The following is an 11,354-nucleotide window of genomic DNA, read 5'->3' as shown; positions in this document are numbered from 1 at the left end:
CCATGTTGGGATTACCTCCCTTTGGGCTTTCAGGATCATCTCTGTAAGGAATGACCACTCTTCTTGGACACCCGACTCCCCTCCCCTCCGGGACCTCAGTTCCTCCCCGACTATTCTCCTTAGCTCATTGAAGTCTGCCCTCCTGAAATCTAGGGCTGCTGCCTTGCTGCAGGCCTTTGCCAACTTGCACTGATGGTGAATTCCAGCAGGCGATGATCACTGTCGCCCAGGTGGTCGAGCACCCACAGCCCCCTCTCCAGGTCGTCACCCGTGGCCAGCACCATGTCCAACAAGGCGTCTCCCCTGGTGGGGCTGTGCACCTCCTGGGTTAGAGGGATGTCCTGCATTTTGGCTAGGAACCTACGTGAATGGTCAGACCTGGCTGACTGCTCTTTCCAGCAGATCTGTGGAAAGTTCAGGTCACCCATGATGACCACATCCTTTGACCTAACTACCTCCATGAGCTGACTTAAGAATTCCTGGTCTAGCTCTTCCCCTTGGTTGGGTGGTCTGTAGTAGACCCCCGCCGTTAAGTTTCTTTCCCCTCGACTGCCTTGTATTTTAACCCAGAGCACTTCTGTGTGCCCCTCCTCTGACTCTGTGCTACTTGATGAGGATGTGTATTCCTCCTTAATGTAGAGTGCCACACCCCCGCCTTTCCTCCCTGTCCTGTCCCTCCTGTACAGCCTACAGCTCTTGATATTCACCGCCTAGTCATGTGTTGGGTCCCACCACATTTCAGTGAGCCCCACTGTGTCTGGGTTGGTGTTAGCTAGCAGGAGGGTAAGTTCCTCCTGCTTGTTTCCCATACAATGAGCATTTGTGTAGAGGCATTTGAGGCCTCCTGTGGTTGTGAGCACTGGCCCCCTAATCACAGCATTGCCCTGGCCCCTGTTGCTTACCTGTGTATATGTTCCGTTCATTGGAACTACTGTGCAGTTGTTACTGCGCATTTATTTATTACTTGTATAAACAAGTGCTAAATGAATGTTCAGTAACCTGAGTAACTGTGCAGTAGCACCAACAAATGCTTTTTTGTGATACTGCTGCACAGTAGCCTAATACTACCGTACAGTAGCATAGCATCACAATTTTTGCCACACGATGCTACTGCTTAGTAGGGCAGTGCGAAGCTGCAGTTGCTGATTGAATTCGGTGGAGATTCAGCCCAATTCAGTGGCCAAATCTCCGAATCTGAATAGAATCAAGAGACCCCTTAATCTCTCTGAACCAAATCAGAGAGATTTAATGATTCAGACATGGACACAACTTTAAATGTTTTTTCTACATACCTCAAGGTACCAGGTGGCTCATGAATGCTGTGAGGCTGGGGCAGATGGAGCATCCCATGGCAGCGCAATGGGGTCCCCAGAGCACTTGACAGCAGACCCAGAAGTGGGCCAGAAGCATTTCTGTTCTACTTCCGGGTCTACCACGGAGCACATGGAGGACCCTCCCCCAGCTCAGGATTGGTGCCTCCTGGGTCTGTGGCCAATCTCCAAGCCAGGGGAACATGGGGGTCCCCCACACACTTGGCAGCGGACCCAGAAGTGGACCAGAAGTACTGCCGCTGAGCATGCGCCCCCACCCCCTGCACTCCTGTGAGATGCTTCATCTGCCCCACCATCGCAGCATTCATGAGCCATGCCTGGTACCTTGAGGTGTGTAGAAAAAACATTTAAAGCTGTGTCTATGGCCGAATTGCTGATTCTCCGAATCAGCATCGAATCTTCAGATTCGGATTTGGCCAAATCGAATCGGGATAGTGCTCCAAATCAACAAATCGAATCACTGTCCCTAATTCGGGTCTGAATCCAAATTGAATATGGCCTGTTTCACATACCCCTGCTGCGGAGTAGTATTGGGCTACTGTGCAGCCGGTGTCTCATATAAACGTGGCCTTTGAGTAGCATTTCGTCCATATTTTCTGAGAGCTGTTAAAGACTAGTAAATAACAAACAAAAGGCTATGGAACAAAGGACAAAACTTTGCATCCCCACAAAGTAAAGATAAAATGACTAAGTAAAAAGGTATGTTTTTTCAAGGTAGCAAAGACCAACCTCTAGTACAAGAAGAGATTCAAAAGATTCTCTTGGGGAATCTTGAATTGGAGCTATTTTCATGGACAAGAGAAGCTTAAGATATATCAGAGACATATAATTAACAAATAGAAAGTTAAGTTTTCTTCTGTCTAAACTTTCCCTAACATAAGTAAAGATTTTATAAACAAAAAGAAAAAAAATTGCAATTAATAGAGGGAGTGAATGCATTTTAAATATAACATAAAATGCATTGCCACCCGATACTACAAAAAGGACCATATTCTACAGAGACTTGGGAAATACTACTGTTTTCATCACTGCTTCATTGACATTACTATAGTTAGATGTCAGCATGAATTGTGGCCCATAAGTAACACATGACTAATAATGCAATAATCAGTTCTCTCTGTTAACCTGTACTAACACACACATTTCTACAGAAACACATGCATCACCAACATCTTTTTTTTTTCCTCCAGTACCCACTGTGGATGTATTTCAGATCTCTACTAAGGAAAGATTTGGGTTGGGACATCAACTGAAAAAGTAAGTTCTGGGAAGAATCTAAAGCCTTGTAGCAACTTTGTGGTTATGCTGTGTTAGCTCTTGCATTGTATAAAGTAAGCCACAGTTAACAGATGGGTTGTAGATCTGATTCAGACAAACAGCTCCCAACTTTACATATAAAAAACGTGTCTCCCATTTTCAGATGCTGTTGTGATAATACTGAAAAATATCTTCAATCCTGATCCATATAAATATGTCTGCAACCATTTGTGTTGCACTTCAGGTAGTATGTATAAAGTGAGAGAACTCAAAGAGTTTGCATCTAAGAATGTTCTATTTCTTATTGACAGACAAAGTTTTTTGGGTAAATGTGCTATATTTTATTAGACCAAATAAATAGTTGGAAAAGTTGTTCTTTGCAAGCTTTTGGACACAAAAACCTTTCTTCAAGCATAGGGAGAGTCTGCTGGTATGTGTGAATATTGGCTTCAATTTCACTCCAGGGTGACACAATGGGGCTCTGATGACTGTTGAGAGATCTCTAGGTTTTGCTGCACTTATACTAACAACCACATTGGACACCTGAGAAGATTTAGCCACTTCATATAGCACAGTTCATGATATAATTCAGTTAATTACAATGCTGATGAGTCAATAATGCTAAGCAACAGGAATATATGTTTAAATGTCTCAATCTTTTAGAAGTGTCAGTTTGTTCCCTGAAAAAAGATCTTTACTGCTTGGTGTTTAAAGAAATTATCAATACAAAATTCTGAGACATGGTTAAACCACATTAGTCTGAAATCAGGCAGAAAGCAGGTCAGGGTGGCACCTAAGAGCTAACTGTTTAATGTTTTAATAACCTTACAAATAAATCAGTCACATTAACATTACTAGGATAATGTGACACACACAAAAATAATTGAAATCACCTAACACTGGATTTCATTAATTCCAGTAATCTTGAATCACATATTAGGTGCTTTTACAAGAGGTATTTTGTCAAGCAAATGTAATTGTGTGTGTGCATACTAATTTAGCAGAACATTTTAAATAGTCATGTCTCATAGTCCTTCATTCCTGTGGACAAGAATTTTTGAAAAACAATTAAATTTCCAGTTAGGCCAATACTATCATCCACTGTAACCTTAACAGGCATGTATCCCTATTTGTAAACACCCTTGCATTCTATCAGTCCTGTAAAAATACACTTTCAAATATCTTCCAGCTTTCTCTTATGCAGGATGTATCTATGATTTGGATATTATGGGGGGAATTCTGTTTTCCTTTGTGTGTCTAAATGGCAGTTTTCTAGCCAACTCCTTGACCATTTTTGCCTTGGCCTTATGCTGTAGATGTGTAAGCACGTGAGTGTAGACTGAGCATATACAATAGGACTACACACCAGCCAGGTATGTGCACTGTAACCTGAGTGTAAGTCCTGGAATAACTAATGCTTTTTCTCCCCCACTAAAGTGCTTCTTCCCCTGCCCCCCTTTGTTTCATCTCTAGTAGCTAAGTGGTTATGATACTTGCCTAGAAAACCAGAGACATGGGCTCCCAGCCCCCTTGCCAAGAGGAGGCTTGAACTGGTGTCTTTCTAGCTTCCTAGCACAGTTCTATAACTACCACACTACACATCAGGCATTATCCAAGCTCCTCTCTCATGCTCCTTTTGAGGCTGATCCACTGCCCCTTGCACTTAATAGTAATTGGGTAAAGTGGACAGAAAGCAGCGTACTGGAGAAATTTCTGCTCAAATGGGAACAAGAATCTGGGCAAGACCTAAAGGTCTGCTCCCTTCTGGGGCAACAGTTATCTCAGTGACCTGAACATCCCCTAGCTTGCTCTCTTCCTTTTGGTCTCATATCATCTTCTGGCTGTCCAGGGGAGCTCCTCCTTCTCTCAAGTCTAACACCTGCTAGTTATGAGTTTCGGATCATCTGCATTCTTTTGACTTAGATACAGGTGTGTCCAGAATGGGCATGCATACATGACCAGGCATGGCCACTACTTCCTACTGTATATGCTTAGTATATGTGTGTGTGATTACTCATTCATACAGCCTGTGTGTAAGTGCTAAAAATGCCACCTACCCACCTAGAAAGCTGTTGTTTTGACACAAGAGGGAAAGTAAAATTCCACCCTGTGTGCATTAGTTTCCCACAATAAAATAGTTATTGTTAAACACAAATATTGTCCTATGTTCTCCTACGTAGCTCTCAAATGCTGTTAATAAAATGAGGGTCCTGTGTGGCATAAGGAGATGAATGAACAGACCTTAATATTGACTCTGAAAAATATGAGAAAAATATATTTTTTTAATTCTCAGGATCATGCAAACATTTGTTACACAACAGTGGAAAAATAGTAAAGAAAAATCAAATTGTACGCACAACAAGAAATTGTCGGAGAAAAAAGTGAAATCCCCTCTGCACATCTTTTCTACCTTGCGCAGGTAATAACAAGAAAAATAAACTGTTATTGTCACATCCTCTTCATTCAGCACGATACTTAATAAGGGGAGGTGTCGCCTTTCCTCCAAAAAGAAGATTTCTATTTATATTTTATCTCTTGGGTCTTCTGATTCTAAGCTGATTCTATTCCAGCCTGTTCACATCCTGAAAACCACATTAATACATCTAACTTTTGTAATACATTGTCCTCTTACCCTTAAGAATAAGTCACACACATTCAGCAAGGAAAAGGAGGACCTACCCACCCTTTGCATTAAGTGTTTTTCTGGGGCTCAACCAGGTAAAATAAAATCACACTTAGATGCCTAAGTCCAGTTATGTGCCTAATAAGTAGAATAGATTTGGCCCTTTGTTACACGTAGTTACTTGTTTATCTTCTAGAGACTTTGATTGTTGCTCAGCTGATTTCTTCTCCTCTTTATTTTGAAGGTCGCCAAGTTATCCTCCACCTGGCTGTGGTAAAAACAAATCAAAACTGAAATCAGAACAAGATGGCATCTCCAAAACTCACAAGCTGCTGAGAAGGACTTGTTCTAGTACAGTTAAGGCTGACGATGTTTGCACCACAAAATCTCACAGAACATTTGGCCGCTCGCTGTCTAGTGATCCTAGGGCTGAGCAGACAATGGCTATTAAATCGCACAAACTGTTGAACCGCTCCTGCTCTACAGCTGTCAAACAAGAAGAGTGCATCACTCTAAAGCCCCATAAACTACTAAGTAGATCATGTTCTGGGGATCCTCGATGTGAGCACAACAGCACCTTGAAGCCCCACAAACTTTTAAGCAGGTCTTATTCCAGTAATCTTAGAATGGAAGAATTGGATGGACTGAAGAATCATAAGTTACTCAGCAAGTCTTACTCCAGTGCCCCAAAGTCATCCAAAACGGAGCTTTTCAAGGAACCGACCATTGCAGAGGGCAGGCGGCTCTCTCTTACCTCAGGGCTTATTGGTATCTTAACACCATCGTCATCATCACCTTTGCAAGCTGCTGTGCGTAATAATCATTATCCTGTTTGTTATCCCTCTCATTTGTTTTCAAAATCCACTTATATGCAGGATATACCTAAATGAAATCATTGGTGTGGAAAGGAAGCTTTGGTGTTAAACTAACTCTAATACAGGTCTCTATAGGTAAACATCTACAACACTGTACTAACAGAAATCACTTAGTTTAAGATAGAGATTTTACATCTGTCTGAATAAGGGATGGCAGGCAGTTCTTTTCTTGGTTCCCCTGTTGTTCTGTAGACAAAGTAATTTGCTGCTGGCCTATTTCAGTAACAGGTTAGTTAAGCCATAACACTGGTCCAACTGCTCAGGTCAACAAGTTGCAAGGAGTGGTGTGACTGGTGCCAAAGCTACAGCAATCTGCTTACACATATTCACAAGGGCTAGGGACAGACATTACACATAAACCAATATAAATGACTGGTTCAAATCTGTAACACAACAGAAGTTCAGTGCACGTAAATGAATTTCAAACGTAGTTCTTTCTATAAGTGAGTATCAAAACCTGGGAGAGATTCTGTAATATTAGAGTAAGAGCTGACCTTTTTTTCCTGTTTCAAGGTATTGGACTGTCTCAAGTGTCAGATGTGGGAAAAGGCATTAAGAGACTTGGGTTCTATCCATAACCCTTAATGAACACCCAGGCTCAATCCACAGAAGCAGTTAGATGTGATGATGTACAGTATCTAAGCTCTGGGATTGGAGTGTTCCAACCTGAATTAGATGCCCAAGATTTCTAGGCAGTGAAAAGGGAAAATGAGGTTTCTCAAAGTGGCATTCACCCAAACAGGCACAACCTGGACCAGAGGAAGCCTAAGCTACCCATTAAGAAATGCAAAACTGGTGCTTTCTCTCTCTACCTCTCCCCTGGGTTTAGGCATGTGAGCCTGGGATTCAGAGGCCCAACCCCTTCCTGCACTTAGGCACCTAACTGGTCCCATTAGATATGGACGACTAGTTTACTGTTTTCTTTAAAAGCATGGGTGGTTGTGGTGCTGCCCAGGAAATGGGAGACCTGAGTTCAAATCTTTTTTTTCACCTTGAGGAGTTTCAAACAGTTTGAAATGCCATAATTGGCAGGCTACAAGATGGGCTGGAATTGTGGCCCACTCTACCCCTCCTGAAAAGCTGTGCAGCAGGCAGCCAGGAATTTCAGCTTCATGGGCCCAAAAGGAGAGAGAGCATGACTCTATCTCTGTGATGAGGACAGTCACCTTGGGATAAAGCGAGTCCTGAATCCTAGTCCCTCCCCTAGGAACTACTTACATGTTTTGGCATAAAGCAACCACTGAAGAATATGCATAGGAGGGATAATGCTGCCATCCCAAACTAATTCATAGTATGGTGGTCCAGGTCCTCACTGGGGAAATGGCTGATGGGGATTTGAATCAACTTGCTTTTCCAGGTCTCCTACTTCCGGAGCAAGTACACTGTCCTATTATACAAAAAGGCAGGCAGAGGCACTACTACCAGCTATGTTTTCAAATGAAAAATCACTGTGGTTGTGATGCTGCGCGCTGAACTCAGGATGCATTAGAGATGTGCTGGATATGTTTATTGATTCAGGCCCCTCAGGGCTTGGAAATGCATTTTTTGTGAATTCCAAATGGCTTCAGGCAGCAGATAGGTGCTGAGATGTTCAGATCAACCAGATGGAGGTACCCCTGGGCATTTGCAAGAGCAGAAGTTCAGATGCCTAAGTAAGTTTTTGACAGAAATCTCAGACACCTATAGACTATCAGGCAAGTAAGAGGTTTGCTGGGTATCAAGCAGGAGTTCAGGTGCCTAAATTCTGCTTAAGTTTTACTTCAGGTACTTAAGTGTTTTAGATCTAGCCCATAGCTTCACACTACTTCGAGCTTCCTATCTTGAAAAGTCTCTGAGATCCTTGGTTGAAAGGTTCTGTATAATTGCAAAATATTGTATTCTTCTAATTAAATTATACTGAATGTGTTTCATTTCATGGTAAATTAGTTTAGTAAGTTGTTTATGGACAGTATTCACTGTATCTAAAGGCACCGATACGGTGTGATTCAAGAGAATTGTTTATGTGCATGCTACTTGATTGTTCTGCAGCTTATACACCCAACATTAACTAAAGATGAAATGGAAAAAAATGTTTCAACCATACCGTATGTTTGGAATTCATTTTTCCTTTTGAACTTTGATGATGCCCCTGCTTTGGAGGCCTAAACAGGCATCCACTTGAAATCAGTAGAAACTCTAACATTAACTTTGGCAAGATAATGAAGATTTGTTCAGGTTCTGGGTGCTGTCATTAGTGATATTGGCATCAGTGATACTGCAAGAAGAGATACAGACTATAATAATAAAAACTACTCTTCATAATATTTTTTATTATTATATTACTTTTGAAACAAACCAAGCTTATATACTATGAGATGCAATTCTGTTGGCTTGAGTGAGTGCCATCAAGCCTAACATGGGCAATACATGTATTAAAACCTTTCTGCTATCTTGCCAAAATTGTTGGCGTGACATCTAGAAAAATAAGTTTTAGAGCCATTTCCTACATGGAGTCAGGGGAAAGTTCTGCAAATAAAGTCATGAGATGGAAAACAGACCTGTAAACAAAAGCTGCATAATAGCCTGATGTAAGTCTCACTGAAGGTAAAATGTTGGACTGAGACAGATGGTAGGTGGGAGTGTTCCATACCCTTTGGCCACCTTATAACCTAATATGTCACTGTAAATTGAAAGAAAGCAACAACGATGCTAGGTACAGTGGTAGCCAACCTTAGTTTTTAGGCATGCCACATGTTAAGCTGTGACCCTTCTCAAATGCTGCCCTGATCTGTGCCCCTGAAAGCCGTGCCTGATAGAGTTTGTGTCCTGGAGTGCCAAAATGGGGGCAGGAGGGCTCAATACCTCTGAATTAATGCTTACCTGTTACTGCAACTGCTACAGTTTTATATAGTTAGCCTTAAAATTGGCAGCAGCTGCAGGGCAAGGGAAGGGTTCATCCAGCTTTTGGCAATGAACTTGACATCTTCTCTTGCAGCAGCATACTGCCTCTATTCTGCTGTACCTGGCTGGAGGCTCTGTGCTCTCTTGCTTCTATTCTGGCCGCTCTTTTCTGAGCTCCCTGGGCTTGAGTGCCACACACAGCAACTGCCTAGGCCACTTACGGCTTGTGTGCCATGGGTCAGCCACCCCTGAACTAGGATGATACTCAAGGAAGGGGTATCAGTAAAGCATAAGAGAAAGGGAAGTTCAATTTTGTTTTTGTTTTAAAGGGAATTTAGAAATGTGAGTCTAAATATATAATTAATATGTATGTATATGCGGGGAGAGAGAATGCACAAAATTAAATTTTAAAACTAGCATTCAGCTCCGCTTGAAAACAATTGTTTAATGTTTGTACACCAGCATGGAGTTTAGCAGTTGTGCTTTTTGTTGAGATTAGTGTTTGGAATGGTTAGGTCCAGATACACAAGCTGCCAGTGGACAGATAAAGCAAAAGCTGCATAGGCAATATCAAAAAGACAGATGAATTTATTTTGGATGATTTGTGTAAGCTGCAGATCTCTCCAGATGCAAATATTATTTGACAGATTTGCAAAGAAAAAAATACAATTTTAGCATCTCCACAAAAAAAAATAATAAACTAAAAATCTAATTAGCCTCCATGCACTGAAGTGCCTCACTTTTTTCCTTACAGCCAAATTATGGTGCAAAATGCATTCCAGTACGAGACCATGGCTTTCTTGTGCAGGTAAGATATGATATCTATCCATTTTAGAAATACTTTGGTGCATGAGCTGCCTGCTAATTATTTTAAGCAGATGATGTTGTTCTCATTTTCATTGTTCTCAGACTATTGAATTTGCTGAGCAGCGGATACCCGTATTGAACGAATACTGTGTAGTTTGTGATGAACCACATGTGTTTCAGAATGGCCCCATGCTGAGGGTAAGTTGAATGTTGACAGATTAAGGGATGCATTGTATTGTCTTAAATAGCTATGAACCAGAGAAACCTGTTATACTCAAGTTATTTTGGATAAACTACATCACAATATTCTATTTGAATAATTTGTAATGCACATTTACTTGCAATATTAATGTATTTCGTATATGCTTCAATCAGTTTTGTATTCCTTCTAAAAGAAGGTGCCCTTAAATTAAAGATGCACCCAGATATTTGATTTTAGTGAATTCATGGAACTTTTTGAGCTTTGCTTTCTATCCTTATTTCTAAAAATAATAACCTGACTTCTTAAAAATGTCTGAATAATGTCTACAGTGTACAGATCCTGTGGATAAGTACCTGATGATTTCCTAGCACTCTTATTTTATTCGTTTCAAATTCCAAGACAGACAGCCATGGCAAGTCATGTGAAGGTGTCACCACAGTGTTTTCAGTAGTTTAGACATTTACTAATTGTTTAAGCTTATCTTTATATAATTTTGCTTTGGTGCAAAGTTTAGTAATATCCACTTGTTTCTTCCTGAAGAATAGAGTCAAGAGAAATTAACTCCAAAATTCCCCAGATCCTCTTTTTGATGGACCATAGTTAACACATACCACAATTATTCAGTCCTTAGTTTGAAAGATGGTCAGCATCTCAGCGAATTTATAGGAAGTAAGAGTGAGGGAAAAGCATGCTGGCCACAGTACACATCCTCTGTAATCACTTTACAATTGGTATAACCTAGCAAGTATTGCAAAAATAAAACAGTTGTCCTTATATCACCCCAGATGGAAGGAAATGGCCATGAAGAAATCTATCATGTTCTAGCTATGCTTGAGTGGCTCAATAAGCAATACAGAGACATTTAATGACTTTATAGTTCTGAAGAAAGTTAGAAGGGAAGAATCTCAACTTGTACTGAGTATTCATTTACAAAATTTTAAAGAAAACTATGTTTCATGCCCCTGAGACCTTTGGTGAAGGCTGTGTAAATTGAAGTTTGCTGCTATGTAAAAACGTCAAACTTATTTCAGTCAGATCTTCACATTTATTTACATACTGGAGAAGAAAAAGAGTGGCCCAACTGAAAGACCACTTTGTGTTTGAAGTTATTGCATCACTTGGGAAATGTAGTAGCTTGTTATTCAGAGTAGAAGAGGGATTTCACCTAAAGTAAGATTCAAAGGAATCCATCCATCTTCCATGTATATATCTTACTATTCATGTTGGCTCTGTGGGTTAATAATGTGATAACCTAGTTTGACTTAGGTTTTTGGTGGTGATCAGAGCTTGCTAATTTTGTAGTTTCTTTGACTACATAGTCACGTTCCAATTCTTTCTGGATGAATGTTCATATCACAGAGCCTTCACCTGAATTTGGC

General features: G+C 40.9%; 1 protein-coding gene across 1 annotated transcript in view; it reads left to right on the top strand.

The window, feature by feature from the left end:
- Window positions 1-11,354, top strand: part of PARP8 (poly(ADP-ribose) polymerase family member 8) — a 299,543-nt gene that overhangs the window by 210,289 nt on the left and 77,900 nt on the right. Inside the window, exons 10-14 of the mRNA XM_019518265.1 lie at window positions 2,522-2,588; window positions 4,882-5,007; window positions 5,456-6,020; window positions 9,721-9,774; window positions 9,876-9,971. Of these exons, the coding sequence (XP_019373810.1) occupies window positions 2,522-2,588; window positions 4,882-5,007; window positions 5,456-6,020; window positions 9,721-9,774; window positions 9,876-9,971 (908 nt within the window). The remainder of the gene's footprint in view (window positions 1-2,521; window positions 2,589-4,881; window positions 5,008-5,455; window positions 6,021-9,720; window positions 9,775-9,875; window positions 9,972-11,354) is intronic.

Source organism: Gavialis gangeticus, unplaced genomic scaffold (assembly GCF_001723915.1).
Source record: "Gavialis gangeticus isolate Ggan-Ray unplaced genomic scaffold, GavGan_comp1, whole genome shotgun sequence".
In the NCBI taxonomy this organism is placed as follows: domain Eukaryota; kingdom Metazoa; phylum Chordata; order Crocodylia; family Gavialidae; genus Gavialis; species Gavialis gangeticus.
Note: the sequence above shows the minus strand (reverse complement) of the source record. Positions and strands in the feature narration are given on the sequence as shown.